Here is a 21,400-nt window from a genome sequence, read left to right as displayed (position 1 = left end):
ATGGCCCCAGGAGCCAGCCTGCTGGGACAAGGCGGAGTGAGAGGACAGGCTGGGGCCGGGGGCGCTGGGCTGTCCCGGGCAGCCCTCCTCCGGGCAAGCCGGAGCAGGGGTGGATTGGGAGCGCTCGGGGCGGGCCCGCGGTGGCCCCGGGGCGGTGGCGCCCGGCCGGAGAGGGTGGGGCGGAGCAGCCGCCCTGTACTTCCCCTTCGCCGCTAGCTCTACAACAGCCTGATTTCCCCGAAATGACGGCACGCAGCCGGCCAATGGGCGCCCGCGCGGCTGTCCGGGGGCGGGGCCGGCCAGGGCTGGGGAATCCCGCTAAGTGTTTGGATTGCTCGGTGGCGCCGCTGCCCTGGCAGAGCTCGCCACTCCTTCGTCGAGGCAAGACGTGCGCCCGAGCCCCGCTGAACCGAGGCCACCCGGAGCCGTGCCCGGCGGCCTCAAGAACCCGGCAACCTCTGCCTTCTTCCCTCTTCCACTCGGAGTCGCGCTCCGCGCGCCCTCACTGCAGCCCCTGCGTCGCCGGGACCCTCGCGCGCGACCGCCGAATCGCTCCTGCAGCAGAGGTGAGTACGCCTTTGAGGCGCGGGGCACCGGCGGCGTCGAATAAAAGGCGCGCGGGGCACCAGGAAGTGGGGGGTCGAAAGCTCCAGGCTGGAGACTCGCCGGCGCGCGGCGTTGCCCGGGCCTCCGCGCGGGCTCCGGGGGGCGCCGGAGGAGCTGCGAGCCGCGGCGCGGGGAGGGCGGGACGCGGCGTGGACCGCCCACCCGGACGAGGCTGCCGGCGCCCGGCAGCTTTCGCAGATCTGCGTGCGCGCAGCCGCCAGGGGCCTGTAGGTGGCCCGCTATGTTCGTCCCGCGCATCCACACGCCGTGCCGGGGACCGAGTGTCAGCCCACGCGTGGGCGCCCAGTGCTCCCGGCTTTCGGCGGTCCCAGCTCCGCGCCCAGGCGCCAGGTTTTGGGCTCCCTGTGCTGGTGGCAAGGGCTGGCTTACTGCCCAGGTGGCTGGAGGGAATCGTGACCTACGGAGACTGCGGGAAGAGGCGCCACAGGTGTTCCTTGGGCCACTTCTCCAGAGGAGGGGAAACCGGGCCGGAAGGGTTAGCGTCCTGGTCTTAGCGTTGTGGGCGCTGTGGCTGTCAGGAAGGCGTAGAATGGATTCAGGGGGGCGGGAGGGGGCTGTTCAGGGTGACGGCTAGCCCTTTGCTAGCTAGTGGTTACAACTCAAGTCAAGGGAATTTCTTCTTGGCATCAAGCAAAAGAAGTCCCTCCCTTCCCAAAGGATTTGAATTTTGAGCGAAAACTTCTGAAATTAGGGTATCTGTGCATTTTGTCTCTTTTCCTGCATATGAGTCCTGAAGCCATCACTTGCATGCCTGTCTCCTCCAGAGACTGGCTGGGAGGGGCTGAAGGAAGGGGCAAAAGCATTTTTGCCTAAGATGCTGAAAAAATTTGGAGAGCAGTTTTATTCCAGCGCAGCTCCCCTCCGCACTGAGTGTAGTACCTAGTAGCTGGCTGAGGGGAGGGGAGGGTAACTAAGTGACCTCGGGTGGGGCAGGTCACTGCCCAGGTACTGTTCAACAGATTCCAGACTGGAGCCTCTGTGTTCTCTTTACAGCCAACATGCCCATCACTCGGATGCGCATGAGACCCTGGCTAGAGATGCAGATTAATTCCAACCAAATCCCGGGGCTCATCTGGATTAATAAAGTGAGTGTAACTCTTTGGGTTTTCCTGCCACTGTTTTAACCCATGTACTTCTGGAGGGACCAAAGCTTCAGATGCAGCTCAAAAAGGGAAGTGATAACGGGACAAGCAGGTGTTTCTCCCAGTGGGTCCTGCATGCAGGGAGTGTGCACGGCCCAGCCTGGGCCTCACTTGCATGACTCCTGCCTTCTTCCCTTCTTGAGGTAGGGCACCCACCTGAAGGCACTTCCAGTTTCCAGCAGCAAGACTTTCCAGCATCTGCAGAGCTGGAGTTCTGCTCTCCTCTAAGTGAGACCCTTACAAACATACACAGCACTCTGCAGGGCTCCAATCGAACAAATAGAAGACTGAGAAGTGGATGCTGCTGGGCAGAAACGTGGCTGGCTTAGCAGAGGACAAACGAATTAATCTTGCACCAGTCACTCTGGCCCAAGAAGCCTATAGCTGGTGCACTTGGGGCAACATAGACCCTATAGACTTAGTAGCAATGATAGTATTCATAATAATAGCTAATGCTTACTGAACACTCCCTGTGTGCCTGGCACCTGCTAAGTATGTTATTTACATTGTGTCATTAATCCTCGCAGTAGTCCTGTGGGGTAGATCTTACTAATGTCATCATTTTCAGATAAGTGAACAGAGGCACTGAGAGGTAGATCATAAGATCACACAAAAAGTGATGAAGCCAAGATTTGAACTTGAACGGTCTGACTCAGAAATCTTTACTGTTAACCATAAGTGATATAATAACAGTAAGACTTTAGACTTCATATTTGTCACTGTGTCCTTACACATCCTCTGGTTTTTAATCCTCAAAATTTTGTTGGATATATTTTCTCATTTCCGAGAAGAGAAAACTGAGGGGCAAAGAGACACAGTGACAATGCCAGGGTTACACAGTGTTCACCATCCAAGTCTAGCCCAGAGCTCCCTCAGTGGTATGACCAGGACCCCCTGTGTAAGAGCCCATGCTCCCAGGTGTCCTGAGGAGTCCTTTCTAATGGAAGAAGTTCTTACTTCCATGTGGGTGCTTACAAGCCAGAGAGAAACATCCCAGAGTTTCAAAACCAGGGCTTTGGGGGAGGGTGCCCTGTGTGGGTCCTAGCACATGTGTAACAGGCAGAGGGAGGTCTTTGTGAGCTAATAATGCTGCAGCTCATCCAAACTAGGTGTCCCTCCTGAGAGATCCAGAGTGGTCTGTTTAAGCCAGCCTCAAGATGGGTCAGTCCAAGCCAGATGTCAGGGGAAAAAAGGGGAAGTCAGCCTTTTCTCAGACCTGTCTGGCTGGGCAGGCCTGGGTCTCAGACTCAGCCCCAAAGTCTGTGGTCTCTGACCTGACACAGCCTCATGTGTATGTGTGTATTGTTCAGGAGGAGATGATCTTCCAGATCCCATGGAAGCATGCTGCCAAGCATGGCTGGGACATCAACAAGGATGCCTGTTTGTTCCGGAGCTGGGCCATTCATACAGGTGTGTGCCTGGGACTCAGGCCTAGGAAGCCCAGGGTAGAGACAAGAGGAGGCACTCACGTTAACACAGAGGCTCTTCACTGGGGTCCCTGAGCTCCCTGAGACAACATGCAGAATTACTGGGAAGAGGGGCTGGTGGCAGACTTGTGTTTCTGGAGAAGAGAGTCGATCATCTCAGCAAATTCTCAAAGGGAAAAGCCAAGATCTTAGAAAGTGTGTGGCTTCAGGGGGTTTGTGGCTAGATGAAAGTTCTCCCTGGCAAAAGCATCTGTGAAAAGCAGCTGTAAGCCAGAGCACTGAAAGAGACCCAGGTCTGCCTTTTTCTTCGTGTTGACCAAGGCCCTTGGTCCAAGCCTCATGTGGTTGGTGGCCTCCTTTATCCTTGAGAGATGGAGCTCTAGGCCCATCTCAGAACAGTCAGCCCACCCATTCAGTAACTGTTCTCTGCTGCCCAGTCTGTGCCCACTCTACCCTCTGGCTGCTGATAGCCCAAGGAGGAAGACTGGGCATAGTCTGAGACACAGATAGTACACTTTGGGGATATGGGGACTCTAGTGCTTCTGGCTGGGCCTTTCACTGAGGCCCGCTAGGTGTGTTTAAGCCAAGCCTGGGCATTTGAGAAGGCCCAGGGCCTAGGACCTGCAGAGTGTCACCGGGAGTACCTGCTGGTTTGACCACTGTGGCTCTCTGGTAGCATGAGAGGTCAGGGGTACCTTGCCTTCCTCCTTCAGGCCAGGGGCAGCTGAGGATCCCTACCCATGGCCCTGACGATCCTCTTTTTTCTCCTGCCCTCTAGGCCGATACAAAGCAGGGGAAAAGGAGCCAGATCCCAAGACGTGGAAGGCCAACTTTCGCTGTGCCATGAACTCCCTGCCAGATATCGAGGAGGTGAAAGACCAGAGCAGGAACAAGGGCAGCTCAGCTGTGCGAGTGTACAGGATGCTTCCACCTCTCACCAAGAACCAGAGAAAAGGTATCCAAGGACTCTGGGTCCTTGGGAAGCCCTCAGGGAGGGAGGGTAGAAGAAGGTCAGCTGGGGCTGGAGAGCCTGCACCAAGGCTGACAGCCCGCCTGCACCAAGGCTGACAGCCCGTCTGCCCCACAGAAAGAAAGTCGAAGTCCAGCCGAGATGCTAAGAGCAAGGCCAAGAGGAAGGTGAGTGTGGTCCTAAGCAGCCAGGCCTTTGGTCACCTGTGGGCCAGGGTGAGCAGTGGAAGAAATGCTAAGGTGGGCCTGGGCCTAAGCTGCTTTCTCCCTCGACAGTCATGTGGGGATTCCAGCCCTGATACCTTCTCTGATGGACTCAGCAGCTCCACTCTGCCTGATGACCACAGCAGCTACACAGTTCCAGGCTACATGCAGGACTTGGAGGTGGAGCGGGCCCTGACTCCAGGTGAGCTGGTCCAGGTCTGGCAGGGGACCCCACAGGTCAGTGGGATGACTCTTTCTCTTGGAGGCATGGTGCTGGCACATGGTGGCCCATTAGTGCAGGCTGCAGGGATGGTCGGGGGGCGCTCGATGTCTTGCAAACTAAGAAAGCACACAACCTTGACCTGTGGCTTCTGCTGTCCCCCAGCACTGTCGCCGTGTGCTGTCAGCAGCACTCTCCCCGACTGGCACATCCCAGTGGAAGTTGTGCCGGACAGCACCAGTGATCTGTACAACTTCCAGGTGTCACCCATGCCCTCCACCTCTGAAGGTTGGTGCTCCTGGGGCCTGGCCTGCCTGCTTGACTGTCTGGGTCCTGTGAAGGGCTTCCTGAGAGAGAAAAGATGCTTAGAACTCCACCTGGCACTGAACTGATTGAGTTGGGCATTGCCCAGTCTTAGCCACCATAGGGGGAGGCAAGCGATGGGGACACTAGGAAGGCAGTTCAGAGTGGGCTGCAGTACAGTGGGGGCTAGTGAGAGGAGGGAAGGGGGCCAGGGGCTGCATTTTGGGGTGCTGGTTCTCCTTCCTCCTCTGTAGCCCAGCATCTGAGGGTGAGGAAGGAAGTGGGGTAGGGGTGGGAAGTGGCGTGGCTTCAGGGTTTGAGAGGCTGAGTCACCAGGCCAGGGTCCTGTTCTGGAATCTCTATGGCAGACAGGTCCACCTGGAGGGGTGTGTGTGTGTGTGTGTGTGTGTGTGTGTGTGTGTGTGTGTGTGTCAGAGAGAGAGAGAGACAGAGAAAGGGCAGGGGGATCTGGTGGGCTAGAACTGGAACTGCAGGGTGAGTGTGGCTGACTGCCAGCCAACCTCTCTGCTTTCCCCATCCACAGCTACAACAGATGAGGATGAGGAAGGGAAATTACCTGAGGACATCATGAAGGTAAAGCCCCTTCCTAGCTGGGCACTCTTGAAGTGACCGTTTCTCAGTGAGGAGAGAGAACCAGTGAAGCTTCCAAATCAGAGGATGGGTAGCTGCTGTTGTCACCTGGCTGCTTGCATTGTCCCACAAGTGCCACATTCACGTGGCTTGACTGGTGGGAAAGCCACCATGGGAAGGGAAGGCAGGTGGGAGGCCTGGCCTCTGACAGGCCATCCTGAAGCAAGCCTTGGGGCATCAGACAGCTCTGTGAGTCAGGCACTATCAGCGATGGGTCCCTGGCCTGCATCCTCCGCCCCAACATGCCCCAGCCCTGCTAGTTCGGGAAATACACATCAGGCTTCAATAATCAGCCTTTAGGATCCGTTAATATGATGATGGCTTTATAGAAAAAGTTAGCAAATTATCCTCCAGGTTTTTTTTTCTGCTTCAGTTTTGAAAGTGAATATAGTTTTTGCAGCCGGGGGCAGTGGCTCATGCCTGTAATCCCAGCACTTTGGAAGGCGAAGGTGGGTGGATCACCTGAGGTCAGGAGTTCGAGACCAGCCTGACTAACATGGTGAAACCCATCTCTACCAAAAATATAAAAATTAGCTGGGCCTGGTGGTGCATGCCTGTAATCCCAGCTACTCTGAAGGCTGAGGCAGGAGAATCGCTTGAACCTGAGAGGCGGAGGTTGCAGTGAGCTGAGATTGTGTCATTGCACTCCAGCCTGGGCAACAAGAGCAAAACTCCATTTCAAAAAAAAGTTTTTGCAGTAGTTGTACGCCAGCTGTTCCATTAGCCCAAAAAATTGAGACATGGATGTAGTTCCTTATCTCTAGCTTTTCTAGTCATCTTTTCTTGATTTGTTATGCTAACCTTTGTTTTAAGCCACATTCCCTCTTACTATGTCCTTACACAGTTGAGAGGGAAGTCGTGGAGATGCTATACCAGAGAGTGGGTGTGAGAGGGGTGGGAAAATGAATTGAGGACCAGTGCCAACATGCATTTCTGCCTCCTCCCTCCCGGGCCCTTGTCCTGACTGCAGTGCACTTCTGCATCCTATCTGAGATTGTGAAAATGGCCAAGGGTGTGATACTGGCTGAGAGGAGCTGGCTCATTGAGGGCAGGGCCACAGGGTGAGTCTGCACTGGAAGGGAGTTGATAGCCTCTTGCTCTTCTGTCCCCAGCTCTTGGAGCAGTCGGAGTGGCAGCCAACAAACGTGGATGGGAAGGGGTACCTACTCAATGAACCTGGAGTCCAGCCCACCTCTGTCTATGGAGACTTTAGCTGTAAGGAGGAGCCAGAAATTGACAGCCCAGGGGGTAAGAAGGCCCTGGATCCTTATGGCTTCTTAGATGAGGGAGAACCACGTAGGGATGGAGAAAGCTTGGGGGCAGGGCCAGGGAGCAGGGCGGTAAAGCATCTGGGGTACTGACACATTGTGAATTAGCTACTGCTGCCATGCCTTAAGGTTTGCCTGAAGCTGAGTGGATGTTTACTGCTGTGCTGGGAAGAGCAGAGGCCATGTCTATGGCCTTCAGGGGTAGGGGGAAGCACACCTGATGCCACCGTCCCCTACCCTCATACAACCTTCTTCACATCTTCTAGGGGATATTGGGCTGAGTCTACAGCGTGTCTTCACAGATCTGAAGAACATGGATGCCACCTGGCTGGACAGCCTGCTGACCCCAGTCCGGTTGCCCTCCATCCAGGCCATTCCCTGTGCACCGTAGCAGGGCCCCTGGGCCCCTCTTATTCCTCTAGGCAAGCAGGACCTGGCATCATGGTGGATATGGTGCAGAGAAGCTGGACTTCTGTGGGCCCCTCAACAGCCAAGTGTGACCCCACTGCCAAGTGGGGATGGGGCCTCCCTCCTTGGGTCATTGACCTCTCAGGGCCTGGCAGGCCAGTGTCTGGGTTTTTCTTGTGGTGTAAAGCTGGCCCTGCCTCCTGGGAAGATGAGGTTCTGAGACCAGTGTATCAGGTCAGGGACTTGGACAGGAGTCAGTGTCTGGCTTTTTCCTCTGAGCCCAGCTGCCTGGAGAGGGACTCACTGTCACTGGCTGGCTCCTAGGGGAACAGACCAGTGACCCCAGAAAAGCATAACACCAATCCCAGGGCTGGCTCTGCACTAAGAGAAAATTGCACTAAATGAATCTCGTTCCCAAAGAACTACCCCCTTTTCAGCTGAGCCCTGGGGACTGTTCCAAAGCCAGTGAAATGTGAAGGAAAGTGGGGTCCTTCGGGGCGATGCTCCCTCAGCCTCAGAGGAGCTCTACCCTGCTCCCTGGTTTGGCTGAGGGGCTTGGGAAAAAAACTTGGCACTTTTTCGTGTGGATCTTGCCACATTTCTGATCAGAGGTGTACACTAACATTTCCCCCGAGCTTTTGGCCTTTGCATTTATTTATACAGTGCCTTGCTCGGCGCCCACCACCCCCTCAAGCCCCAGCAGCCCTCAACAGGCCCAGGGAGGGAAGTGTGAGCGCCTTGGTATGACTTAAAATTGGAAATGTCATCTAACCATTAAGTCACGTGTGAACACATAAGGACGTGTGTAAATATGTACATTTGTCTTTTTATAAAAAGTAAATTGTTTATAAGGGGTGTGGCCTTTTTAGAGAGAAATTTAACTTGTAGATGATTTTACTTTTTATGGAAACACTGATGGACTTATTGGCATCCCGCCTGAACTTGACTTTGGGGTGAACAGGGACATGCATCTATTATAAAATCCTTTCGGCCAGGCGCGGTGGCTCACACCTGTAATCCCAGCACTTTGGGAGGCCGAGATGGGTGGATCACCTGAGGTCAGGAGTTTGAGACCAGCCTGGTGAAACTCCATTTCTACTAAAAATGCAAAAATTAGCTGGGTGTGGTTGCGGGTGCTTGTAATCCCAGCTACTCAGGAGGCTGAGGCAAGAGAATCGCTTGAACCTGGGAGGTGGAGGTTGCAGTGAGCCGAGAACATGCTATTGCACTCCAGCCCGGGCACCAAAAAAAAAAAAAAACAAAAAACCTTTCATTTGGCCGGGCATGGTGGCTCATGCCTGTAATCCTGGCACTTTGGGAAGCCAAGGTGGGCAGATCACCTGAGGTCAGGAGTTTGAGACCAGCCTGGCCAACATGGTGAAACCTCATCTCTACTAAAAATACAAAAATTAGGCCGGGCGCGGTGGCTCACGCCTGTAATCCCAGCACTTTGGGAGGCAGAGGTGGGCGGATCACGAGGTCAGGAGATCAAGACCATCCTGGCTAACACAGTGAAACCCCGTCTCTACTAAAAATACAAAAAATTAGCCGGGCCTAGTGGCGGGTGCCTGTAGTCCCAGCTACTCGGGAGGCTGAGGCAGGAGAATGGCGTGAACCCCGGAGGCAGAGCTTGCAGTGAGCCGAGATTGCACCACTGCACTCCAGCCTGGGCGACAGAGCGAGACTCCGTCTCAAAAAAAAAAAAAAAAAGAATTAGCCGGGCCTGGTGGCGGGTGCCTGTAATCCCAGCTACTGTGGAGGCTGAAGCACAAGAATCACTTGAACCCGGGAGATGGAGGTTGCAGTGAGCTGAGACTGTGCCACTGCACTCCAGCCTGGGTGACAAGAGCGAGACTTTGTCTCAAAAAAAAAAAATCCTTTTGTTTATTTTCACATAGACAATGGCAGAAGGAGGGGACATTCCTGTCATAGGAACATGCTTATATAAACATAGTCACCTGTCCTTGACTATCACCAGGGCTGTCAGTTGATTCTGGGCTCCTGGGGCCCAAGGAGTGTTAAGTTTTGAGGCATGTGCCATAGGTGATGTGTCCTGCTAACACACAGATGCTGCTCCAAAAAGTCAGTTGATATGACACAGTCACAGACAGAACAGTCAGCAGCCCAAGAAAGGTCCTCACGGCTGCTGTGCTGGGTAGCACTTGCCATCCAGTTTCTAGAGTGATGAAATGCTCTGTCTGTACCGTTCAATACAGTAGGCACTGGCACTAGCCACATGTGCCAGCTAAGCACTTGAAATGTGGCCAGTGCAATAAGGAATTGAACTTTTAATTGCATTTAATAAACTGTATGTAAATAGTCACATGTGGTCAGTGGTTACCATATTGAACAGTGCAGGTAGATACTGGACGGGGCAGATCTGAGGGAGAGGGGTTTGAGTAGTGGGAGGACACTGGGGATAGGGGCTTGGGGCTATTTACCTGCCATTTTGAGTAGTTTGCTATTTTAGCAGCCAACAATAACTATTGGTGCTGAATACCAGCCCTGCAGTGTAGCATGAGACAGGTCCATGCACACATGCATTAGGAAAACACCTTCATGAAGCAGGATTCTGCCTGGGCTGATGCACACAACCTCTATGGAGGGTACGGTGTTTCTGAAGACCGTAGTTTGGGAACCCCTGACATATGACAATGCCCCCTTCAGATAAGCTCAAGTTACAGGAATGTCTGAGGGTGGAAGGTGTGGATATGTGCTTTTCCTGTCTCCCTCTTCAGTGTCTGGCCATGGGGCATAAACACTACCCAGCAGTAGGTAGGCTGGCCAAGAGAAGCCAGCTTGCATCACCAGCATCATCTAGGGAATGGAATCATGGCAGTAATACATTGCTTAGGAAACAGAAGCTCTATGGACACATCTTCCACCTTCTCAGTCCCAGAAACCATATGGACTGTGACCCTGCTCACTAGGCCCAGCCCTCTGGAAGAGTGTGGGCCCTTGAAAAGGGAAGACTGAGAAAATGATGAGAAAACTACAAAATGGGCAGAAGTCAGTCTGACACATTCATTCTCTGTCAAGCTCGGGAAGTACTGGTCCCTGATCTTGGAGATGCTGTGTGAGTGGCAGGTGGACTCCTGCTGGGTAAATATTCTATATGTGGATGCCTGGACAGGCCCCCATCCCAGGCCCTGCTTGTCAGAAGCTCCCCTTGGGCCGAGCGCGGTGGCTCACACTTGGGCCGAGCGCGGTGGCTCATCTTGGCACTTTGGGAGGCCGAGGCAGGTGGATTGCCTGAGTTCAGGAGTTCGAAACCAGGCTGGGCAACATGGTGAAACCCTGTCTCTACTAAAAAAAAACTAACCAGGCGTGGTGGTGCATGCCTGTAATTCCAGCTACTAGGGAGGCTGAGGCAGGCCAATCACTTGAACCCGGGAGGTGGAGGTTGCAGTGAGCTGAGATCACGCCACTGCACTCTAGCCTGGGCAACAGAGCGAGACTCTGTCTCAAAAAAAAAAAAAAAAAGTTCTACTTGGAAGCTCCACTTGGATTTCTCAAGAATAGCTTCACCTGGGAACAGAGGGATAGACAGGATGGACTTTTCCAGCTCCTTCAGGGACCAGCCCTTTTTAAGATTTGGATTGAGGTGGCTAGCCACCTGTGGCTTCCATCTGGGTTCTCCTAGTGGGTGATGGCAGGTGGTGCAGAGCAAGGTAGAGTGGACTGACGGGAGGAAAGTGATACCACCCAGAACAAGCAGCAGCTCTGACTTCTTTTTCTCCTGCCCTTCAATCTAATCCCTGATGGAGGGTAGGCAGTGAGTATGTGAAGTCTTAGGCAGCTGTGGAAATCTCTCAAGTTCTAAAAGCAAAGTTAATTGCTTGTAAATTACCAAAAAGAGAGAGGAATTATGTCCATCAGCTTCCAATCTCCACAACCAAGATGGAGTCCTCAATTTCCCCATCCCTTCTGATCCCAGGAGTCCTAAATGATTGGTAGCAATTGCTTGGAATCTCCAGGGAGGGACCTCAAAACTCTCCCCTGGCCCCCATCACAATGGAGCTGGGTCCTAGGGACCAAGCCTGGAGTAGTGTGGGATAGAGCCAGACCTTTCAGGATGGAGAGCTGTCCCATCACATCCTACCAAGACTTCAGCCTTTTCCTAGGAAAAGAAACTAAATAAGGTCTGACAGCTCACCTAAAGGTGATGGCAGCTGACACTACCGAGTCATTAGCCAAACAATGCCTGAAACGGAGCAGTATTAGTAAGATCTGAACCAAGTTTGTGCTTAATAATTAGATCATTCTAAGGACCTGACAGTGCTTCTGTGGGTCATTCTCAAGAGTTTCAGTATAAGCACTAATGGTAGAAGTTCTAGGTTGAGGGAGCTAGGAGGTTGTTGAAAGATCTGTTTTGCTGGGGTTGTGATGAGATAACTGTCATCAAGGACCACTTTCCACTGGGGTAAACTGACAAAAGTGGTGCTCAGCCACACCAGCTAGATTTCTCATGTTGGGCCAAGTTTACAGACATTTGCGGGCATTTGTGGTTAGTCATGGGTTTCCTTGCCTTAACTCCAAAAGGGTATAGCTGGCTGGTCACTTTCATTGGGCTGGTTTATTCATTCAGCTCACTTGGCAATAGGAAGAAAGCTAGAAGCTAATATGCAAACCATCCCTTCTTGGTGTGTCAGCTTTCAACATCTCTCAGTGCACTGTGTGCAGGGTGTTGTGACCATTACAACTCCAAAGGAAAGAGCTTTCTCTGATTTTTCTGGAAGTCTCCAGTGGGGCCTGCCAAAGTGGGAACTGAAATCCTGGGGTAGCCCTGGGAAGTGGAGTTTTTTTCTCTAGGAGTGATGTCTCCTGGTTGGTGGGGCTGGGAAACAGTCAGGTTGTCATTCTCTGGGACCACTTGATCTTTCACACTGTGTACAGATCCAAAACTCTGCCCTTATACTTGGAGGGGAAAGGGGGTACAGATGTCCTCCAGGCAGTCCTGTTGGAGCACCCAGGGCTAATATAGTGACCCTATAGAAAGCTTTTGTCTCTGTCAGATGTAATGCTGTTCCTTAACTTGGGCACAACTAATCTTCCAATTCATCAGAACTCAGTACTAACCTTTCCCCAGTTCTGCTGGCTGTCACAGAGGAAGGAGGCCTGGGGTGGGAGAAGGGGAAGCTGGTTCCCTCCTTTTCCAGGGGTGAAAGTACTTGGCAGGGTGGAGCTTGGCTTTATCATCTGGAGCTCCCTTGTGGGGCCAAGTCTAAGGCCTCAGAAGGGTATAGCTGGCTGGCCGCATAGTTTTCCTAGCTCCAGGCAGCTCTCAAGAGACCCATTTATGCTGGTTTTCTCAGGGTAAGGAGTTACAGAAGTCCACCTCTGCTGGCTCAGTGGTAAGACACAGGCCTGCAGAGTCTGCTGAGTGAAACTTCAGCTGGGGAGATACTGGAGGCTATGGAGCAAGGAAATGGGGACTGAATGAAAGAGGGGAGGCAGACGTCCAGCCCACCATTCCTCACCCAAGGAGATGATCCCACAAGCTCACAAATGAGCAGAACTGGAAAAGACCTCAAAGTCTGGCTGGATAATGGCAACACAGGCCTCGAGTGCTCACTTTGTGCTGGGTGCTATGCCAAGCACCACGTGTGTACCACGGCACTGGCACCCCACCACGGCCCTTGTTCACAGACCAGGAAACCAACTCTCACCACCTAATCAGTATGGAGCCTTGGTTCCAACCCACATCATCTATCTGTGCCCAGAATCCAGGTTGGTTCCGTATCAGGCTGCCTGAGAGAAGAACACGGAGGCCTGCACAGGAAGCTGGGGAGAGCTAGCAAGGGGCAGGGCCCGAGCGCCTTATGCCAAGCAAGCACTTGTGGATGCTGAGGGAAGGCGGCAAAAGCTGCAGCTGCTGTGCTGCCCTGCCTTCAGCTCTCCTCCCTTCCCCCAGCACACACACCTTCCAACACCCCTGGCAACATGGCTCTGCTGCTACAGGCCCCGGGGCCCCAACAGGGTAGGGTTTGCCCCACCTATGCCCTGGAGGCCACCTGCAGTTTCGAAGGGTGGGGCCCCAGGGGGCCAAGACACAGACAGGCTTGTAACTTGGCCTCAGTGCAGGGGGCAGATTGGCCACACCAGGCCTGTTTGGAGCAAACGGGGGACTCTGGCCTGCTAGGCCTTATCTCAGCTCCCAGGATCAAAGAGGACTTTTTAGCCATGTTTCTATCTCAGCAAGACAACCTAGTCTCCTGTTCTGCTTTAAACCAGACCCTCTGTTGGGTCCTGGAGTTCCTCAGAGGTCTGGACCCTGGGTGGCTGTGAGACTCAGGACCATGCACAGATGCATTCTCATTCCCAGCCACCAGGCTCGGGTCAGACCCTATGGCTCTGGTGGGCCTAATTCCTGGTTTCTTGATCCCTGAGAACACCTGGCACCTCTGGCAGCTGGCCAGTTGCCGCCTTACATCAGGCGGGCGCTGGGATTCACCTGCAGGCTTCCTTTAGGGAAGGCCCTCCCCTGCCCTCCTGTGCCAGCCCAGAGGGGCAGCCTGGGTGAGGTCTTCACATCCATTTCGGGCCAAATGCCTTGGATTGGCTGGGTCCCCTCCTGTTTCTGCCCTCCTTTCCTTCAAAGCAACAAGGTTGTGGGGGTGTCCAGTTCTGCTACCACCTCTCCCTCACACTATCAATCTGGAATTTGTCCAGAATTGGGGCCCAAGTAGTGAGTTCTTACACAGTGGTTAAACAAACAAACAAACAAACAAAAACCCCACACAACTCAGCTACACCTTGGCTCAGAGAGGCCATGGGATATACCGAGGATCTCAGATCAGGAGGGAGGCCCCTGGAGAGGTGTGGCGGGGATCATGTGCTTCTCTGGTTTCTTGGAGAAAGCTGACTTTGTGTAACAAGGGAGGCATATGGACATGGAGTTGGTGTTTGGGGATGTGGGAACCATTAGGCCAGAATTACAAGAAGTCCTGTCATGTCGGCCACACTAGGGCAACAGTGGACTGGGGCAGGGGCTGATGACCTGATTGTGGAGGCAGTGGAGGGCTGTTTCTGCTGGGGACCCAGGGCTCCCCTCCAAGTGCTCCTGCTTGGCTTGTTGGGATGGGGAGAGGAGCTGGAGTTGGGATGGGTCACAGCGAAGGCTACAGCCTGGCATTCCCATATGGGGTAGGGGTGGGGTGGGGTGGGACAGGGAGGAGGACCTGAAGGGGTGTCCAACTTTCCGAGACTTGGAACAGCCTGGTGAGTGTTCATCACCATTCTTCTGTCATAGGTGGTGAGCAGCCAGAGTTCTGGGCACAGGAGACCATCTACCCCCAAGCTTGTGCGGCCTGCCTCAGGTCACTGAAGAGGACCCCATTTTTGGTCTTTGGCCATCCTAAGACTTGTACAATGGAGCCCTGGGGCCCTCCCTTCTGTGACCAGTGACAGCCCTCACAGGCAAAGCCTCACCCTCTAGGGCCTGTCCCTTCCTGTCTGCCAGTCCCCACAGGGTCTGCAGGGTACCCAATCTCGCCAACCAGACTGGAAGCTCCCCAGGGGCAAGCAGCTCATCTCTTCCATATTCTCACAGTGTTCAGCCAGGATTGGCACTTCAGAGCATCTCCTGCTGCTCAGCAGAGATGTAGTTAGCATCTCTCTATAGTAGCACTTTCTGAGTCCCTCCCCTGGGGGAACCAGGCTAGACTCTGGGGTCCAGAGGAGCAGGCAGGCTGAGAGGCAAAAAGGGCACAGAGGAATAACCAACCCTGCCCCTGCAGTAGAGCCCTGGGCAAAACAGGCCATGACCAACCAGCAGCCAAGGTCAAAGTCCCCAGAACAAGGGCCAGTGTGTGCATGACATGCAGCATGACCGCTTGTCTCTTTCGGCAGGACTGGAGATAGAAGGCTGAGTCATTAACAACTTTCTTTTATTAAAAATGTACATAAGTAAAAGGAACATGGTTTAATTGTGCAAAGAGTAAGAAATACAGATGAGCAAATAACACGTATTAAAGCCACCTACAATATACCACCCAGAAGTAACCAGGCTGTTGAATTTTTAGAGACTGAGGTGCAAACACATTTTTTCACTCCCTTGTGCATATATCTGGGAGCTCTGCCATATACAGACACAGACGCGGTGTCCACAGGCGATGCCTCTGCTGGGAATGCTGCAAGCAGGAGTCTATCCTTTCCTGGTACTGGCTCGGGGGCTCTCCTCAGCGCCCAGATCACTCTAGCATCCAGGAGTCCAAAGGCCCGGCTGTGCAGGCTGCAGAGGTGATCTAGAGTAGATTAGGAGGTGCAAAAGGCTTGGAGATAGGCTGACCAACTGTTCCAGTTTGCTTAGGACTAGGAGTTTCCCAGGATTTGGGACTTTCAGTGCTAAAACTGGGAAAGTCCCAGGCAAACCAGGGCCAGTTGGTCACCCTCCCTGAGGGCCAAAGGCTTTGTCCTGCCCCTCCTGCCCTGTGCTCCCCATCTGCCCTCCTGCTGGGGTTCTGGATCCCCCATCCCCACACCAAGCAGCCCAGGGACAGAGGCCTGGCTGGGGCCTTGCCTTCCGTGGAAGCTCCTGAAAGTTCCAGCCTGAGGCCTAGGGAGGGACAGGGGAAAGGGAATAAATTAAGGCAGACAGTCTGTCATCACCCAAGAAAAGGGCCAGGTGAACTGTGGCTGTTAAGGGCAGCTAGGGATGTACAAGCAGAAGGGTTCCAATACTTGGCTGGCCACCCCTCCAGCCCTGGAGCTGAGTGTGTGGTCCCCAGAGGCCCCAGAGCCAGAGAAGTGCAGGGTGTCTGGATTGAAAGGCCTCAGCTCCCTGGGCTCCCAGAGCCCTGGTGCCTCAGGCCTTACCTTCCCCCTCCTCCATCTCCACACCCCCTGGCACTTCCTGCTCAGCTCTTCTCTACCTAAGACTGGGAGCAGAGGATGAAGGAAGAGGAATCCAGGACAGACCGAGCTGAAAGAGGAGCAGGCAGGTGGGAGGGGACTTGGGCAGAAAGGACCTCTCTGATAGTGGCGGGAACATCCTGACTGTGGTCTGGCCCAGCCGGCTGTCTATGCCTGAGGATGCCTGAGGATGGGGGGCCCTTGGAAAACTCAGAAGAGAGGCTAGGTGTGGAAGGCAGAGTATTGGTCCACAGTGGAATAAAGAGGTCCACGTCCTAATGCATGAGCCTATGAATATGTTGCTACATGGCAAAGAGGAATTAAAACTGCAGATGGAATTAAGGTTGCTAACCAGCTCACTTGCAAATAGAGAGATTACCCTGGATTATTGGTGTGGGCCCAGTGTAATCACAAGGGTTCTTAAATGAAGAAGGAGGAGGCAGAAGGGTCAGAACCAGAGAGATCGCATTGTGAAAAACCTGACCAGCCAGTGCTGGCTTTGAAAGTGGAGGAAGGGGTTGCAGGCCAAGGAATGCAGGCAGCCTCTAAAAGCTGGAAAGGGAAAGGAAGGAAAGGGATTCTCCACTAGAGCCCCCAGGAAGAAATGCAGCTCTGTTGACACCTTGAGTTTAGCCCAGTGAGACCTGTTTTGGACTTCTGACTACAGAACTATAAGAAAAGAAACGGGCCAGGCGCAGTGGCTTACACCTGTAATCCTAGCACTTTGGGAGGCTGAGGCAGGCAGATTGCTTGTGCCCAGGAGTTTGAGACCAGCCAGGGCAACATAGTGAGACCCTGTCTCTATAAAGTATACAAAAAATTAGCCAGGTGTGGTAGCACATGCCTTTAGTCCTGGCTACTTGGGAGGCTGAGGTAGGAGGATGGCCTGAGCCCAGGAGGGAGAGGTTGCAGTGAGTCAAGATTGAGCCACTGCACTCCAGCCTGAGTGACAGAGCAAGACCCTGTATCCAAATAAATAAATAAATAAATAATTGTGTTGTTTTAAGCCCCTGTTTATGATAATTTGTTAGAGCAGCAATAGGAAACTGATCCACTGGGAAACCATTTGGGGGATGCAGCTGCCCAAAATCCCTGCACGTGGGTTGGACTCAGCCTCACAAGGCTCTACAGCCTCTCTGCGAAAGACTCCATTCCCTCCGGGAGAAGCTCAGGCTCTAAAGCCCTGGGCAGGGAATGGGCCTCCATGGCATGGAGGGGGTCAAGAAGGATGCCCCCCAGGATAGTGCCTCTGCTGGACCTCTCTATAGGAAGCAGCTGCCTCTTTGAGCCCCCTCCCCAAACCTCAATGAGCTGAGGTGCTGGCTCTGAGTGGTCATGGAGGGGCTTCCCTGAGGTCAGGCCACCTAGGACAGCTAGTCAGAGGCCACAGGGCTTGGCTTAAGATTCCCAGGAAGGAGTTGCATGGCCCCTCCACACATCCACAATACTCATAACACTCTCAGTCCTTGGCCTTACTAAGGGGATACTAAGGGGACTCAGTTTAGCTCTGGAAAAGCTAGGACTACTGGAAAAAAAAGTATAGAGGAAAAAAAATAGTTACTGGATGCCAGCCAGATCTGCAAAAAGTCCCCACTCTGCCACTTACTAGCTATGTGGCCTCAAATAAGCCACTAGACCTTTTGTAGCCTCAGTTTCTTCATCTGTAAAATGGGTATAACATCATTTGTCTTATCTGTCTCACAGGTGTGTGAGTCTCAGGTGAGATAACACACGAGAAAACATTGTGCCGCACAACTTGAGATGCAAACAGTAACGATCACAACCCCACATGCCTTTTGATAGGGTGAATGATCACAGCATCCTGTGTTAGGGAGGAAAGGGTGAGCACAGACACTTCAAAACTCTGTCTTACCCATAGGCAGGAGGGTGTAGCCTGGCCAGGGGAGAAAAGGACCCAGCCACTGCCACCGCCCCGCAGCTCACACCGGATGTGCGACAGAGCCACCATGCAGCCCCACAGGATGTCCTCCAACCACTGCAGACTGTGGGGCTTTGCTTTTTTTTTTTTTTTTTTTTTAAGAAAAAGGTTTTCTAGTTTCTTCTACATTAAAAACAATCCCTCCTTCTCATAAAGCACAATTTTACAGAGGAAAAGGGAGATGTGAAACTATACACAATTCAAATCTAATTAATATATAATTTTTTTGTGGAATACATATGGAGGGAATACATCACAATACTAAAGGTGATTATCTTTGGATGGTGGGATTACAGGTGATTATATATTTTTTATATTTCTATAGTTTAAAAATATTCCATGATGACCTATAATTACTTTTACTTATTTATTTTTTGAGACAAAATCTCACTCTGTTGACCAAGGCTGGAGCGCAGTGGTGCAATCTCGGCTTAGTGCAATCTCGGTGTAGTCTCGACCTCACAGGCTCAAGTGATCCTCCCACCTCAGCCTCCGGAGAAGCTGGGACTACAGGTGCATACCACCACGCCCAGCTAATTTTTTGTAGAGACAGGATTTCGCCATGTTGTCCATGCTGGTCTCGAACTCCTGAGTTCACATAATCCTCCTGCCTCGGCCTCCCAAAGTACTGGGATTATAGGTGTGAGCCACCTTGACTGGCCTATAATTACTTTTATAATCAGAAAAAAAATTATAAATAAATATGAAAAGTGCCAGGAACTTTCTTTTGTGGAGCCACACACTGGGCTCAAGGAATCATTTGAGCTGGGTTCTGCAGGGGTGGGAGTCTTGGCGCGGGCCCTGGTCCTTGCTGTGTGACCCTGGAGACTCACTACTTTCCCTCCCTGGCCTTTGTTTGCCTGGTAAGACAAGATGCTCCCTAGGGTCCTTTGCAGCTTAATAAGTAAAGTATTCGCCTTGGTCTCATCCATCCCAGCTCTTTGCCCAGCTTCCAGTGACTCCTCTGTGCCTGGAGAGAAGGGCAAGCGCCTTACTCATGCCTTGAGGTTGCTGACCACTTCCGTCACCAGCCTCGCTCCTTCCAGACCTGTCCTGGGAGTCCCTGCCTCCTGGCCTTCACCTGCATCACGGTCTGCACTTCTCAGAGCCCTGCCCTTCCTTGAAGAACAAAGCCTGGCCAAATTGTGTCAGCCTGCTGGCCTGCAGTGACCCCTGCTTACATCGTACATAACAATAGCTATAACTTATTGACATTAACTTCAGGTCACATAGCAAAAGTACTCTCATTTAAATCTTAGGCCACCAGAGGATCCATAGACTAAAATGTTAACAGCATCTCCTGGAGTTGTGGAGTGTGGTGACCCTATGTGATCCTCCTGTGCCACTGAGATATATTATTAACCCAGTTTCACTGATAAGATAACTGAGGCTCAGAGAGGTCAAGTAACTCGCCCATGGTCACACAGTGGGTCCATGGCAGAGCTGGGAGGTGATCCCTAGTCAGTTCCCTCCAAGTCCAGGATTTTCTCACTCCCACAATGGTGTCTCCCTTAATGACTCTCACATTCCAGCCTCTGAGGGCAGGAAGGGTATGTTCTGAGTTGAACACACAGAGAGCACTCAATGATGTCTGGTGGTGAAGATGTTAATCATGAGCTCAATCAAGGTTTATCATTAAATCAACAAGTCTTCCTAGCGTGTCTGGGAGCTCTGGGGCCCAGGGACAGGCCTACTGTAGTTCAGTGTTGTATTCTGGCACCTGGTGGTTTCTGGCACATAGCCCATGTTCATCAAATGACATGAATGATTGTCCATTCAAATAATAAAACAATAAATAAATAATACTAGCTAACAGGTATGGAGTGCCTACAAGCCAGCCACCTCAGGGAGTTTCCAGGACAGTTGAGGAGAAACATAACACTGTTGACAAGAGCTACAACGTAGGGTTTTACACCAAAACAGTGTCTATGTAAACAGTGTCTATCAAAGAGAGAAAAATGATGGGCAGACACCCTGATCCTTCCCACAGTGCTAAAGGCCATGCCAGCCACTGTCCCCATTACAACTTGCATATACTGACTGCCGAAGCACACAAACCTGAATTTTCCGTCTGCATCCATCGTTCTGTCTGTTCGGATCACATCTGGATACTACTGTTCCCTCTCCAGACTGGATAACCAGTCTGCTGAGGGCCAGAAGATGGTGAGATGGAAACTAGTCATGTTTAGCTTGGAGAAGAGAAATGAAGACCGTCTTTAACACCTGACAGGTTGCTCTTCCCAAGAGGGGCCAGTGGGCAACAGCCGTGGTCAACAGCTCCAGGCACCCCTGAGGAAGCCTGCTCCAGCTGGCAGGGCTGTCTGGCAAGGGACCAGTCCCTCCTCTGGAGAAGTGGTGAGCCCAGTGGGCTGCCTCTCCAGCAGGATCCTGTAGAGACCTTACTCTCTACAATGCACACTCCACACACTTGCTCACTTGACAAACACTTATTATAACTGTCACCCTAGGCCCATTCCAGGTTAGGGACATAAGGATGAATAAAACAAGGTCTGTACCAGTAGAGAACATCAGTCCCCTAGGGGAGAAAGTCAGGAAAGCCTCATCCTGAGCCTTGGACTCCTTACTGTCCATCCTGTAGGCTCCTGTCTCAGCTTCTGCTGAAGGCTATTTTCTTCCTTGTATTCTGCAGTGACCAGGCATATGGCAGATAATCAACAAATACAGGCATCCCTGAAGAGGGTATCCTGGGATAAAAGCCCCAGCTGGATCAGTGCTATACAGGGGCCAACTGGGGGTGGGTCCCAGGCAGGGTCATTTGCAGGGGTCCCTCTGCCCCTTCAAGTCCTGCCAGACAGGCCTTGGCCATGGTTTCTTCCTGCCCCTGTCCCCTGACCACAGTTGATCTCCCCTGGCTGTTATGAAATGTCAAAGAATGTCCTGCAATCCTAAATTCCATAATGATCTTTATCTTCTGTTCCCTCTGAGGCTCCTCAATCTGCAGTAACAGCTGTGGTTCAGCAAGCAGTGCGGCACTCTGGAGTGCTGTTCTGAAACAGGGCCGGCGTGGGGCAGAGCTCATCTGCTGCCCTGTCCATTCACTGTGCTGTTCGGGGCTAGAGAAGATTCATGTGTGTATATGCTTTTTAAAAATTGTGAAACAATAATTATGCAGAAAAATACACAGAATATATGTTCAGTTTAACAAATAATCATAAAGCAAATCTCTATAAAACCACTGCTGCTCTGCAGTGACCCCTGCTTCCCCCTAAGTCGTGCATAACAATAGCTACAATTTACTGACCATGAAATTCAGGTCACACAGCAAAGGTGTTCTCATTTAATCTTTGGCCACCAGAGGCTGCATAGACTAAAATGTGAACAGCGTCCCCTGCAGTTGTGGAGTGTGGTGACCCTATTGGATCTTCTCA

The 21,400-nt window shown here is 52.4% G+C and overlaps 2 protein-coding genes across 3 annotated transcripts in view; one reads left to right on the top strand and one right to left on the bottom strand.

Moving 5' to 3' along the window:
* The first annotated feature begins 287 nt into the window (after positions 1-287).
* On the top strand, positions 288-8,074 carry IRF1 (interferon regulatory factor 1). The gene is made up of 10 exons (XM_003829304.7): positions 288-566; positions 1,621-1,712; positions 3,080-3,179; positions 3,975-4,151; positions 4,284-4,333; positions 4,442-4,571; positions 4,755-4,877; positions 5,437-5,486; positions 6,656-6,791; positions 7,078-8,074. The coding sequence occupies exons 2-10, from the start codon at positions 1,626-1,628 to the stop codon at positions 7,200-7,202; spliced, it is 978 nt and encodes a 325-aa protein (XP_003829352.1). The 5' UTR covers positions 288-566; positions 1,621-1,625; the 3' UTR covers positions 7,203-8,074.
* A 7,017-nt stretch (positions 8,075-15,091) lies between these two features.
* The window catches only part of IRF1-AS1 (IRF1 antisense RNA 1), a 66,919-nt gene continuing 60,610 nt past the window's right edge, over positions 15,092-21,400 (bottom strand). The window contains exon 3 of one of the 2 annotated variants that reach the window (XR_010112125.1): positions 15,092-21,085. The gene's annotated coding sequence lies outside the window, so the exon portion shown is untranslated. The remainder of the gene's footprint in view (positions 21,086-21,400) is intronic. The other variant, XM_034960479.3, reaches the window with a different exon arrangement.

This window comes from Pan paniscus, chromosome 4 (genome assembly GCF_029289425.2).
Source record: "Pan paniscus chromosome 4, NHGRI_mPanPan1-v2.0_pri, whole genome shotgun sequence".
NCBI classification, from domain to species: domain Eukaryota; kingdom Metazoa; phylum Chordata; class Mammalia; order Primates; family Hominidae; genus Pan; species Pan paniscus.
Note: the sequence above shows the minus strand (reverse complement) of the source record. Positions and strands in the feature narration are given on the sequence as shown.

Excerpts from the sequence above, each read along its gene's own strand:
- IRF1 (XM_003829304.7), top strand. The coding sequence starts at position 1,626 with ATGCCCATCACTCGGATGCGCATGAGACCCTGGCTAGAGATGCAGATT. Across the intron at positions 4,152-4,283 it reads CACCAAGAACCAGAGAAAAG|AAAGAAAGTCGAAGTCCAGC; the intron begins GTATCCAAGGAC and ends TCTGCCCCACAG. Across the intron at positions 5,487-6,655 it reads TACCTGAGGACATCATGAAG|CTCTTGGAGCAGTCGGAGTG; the intron begins GTAAAGCCCCTT and ends TTCTGTCCCCAG.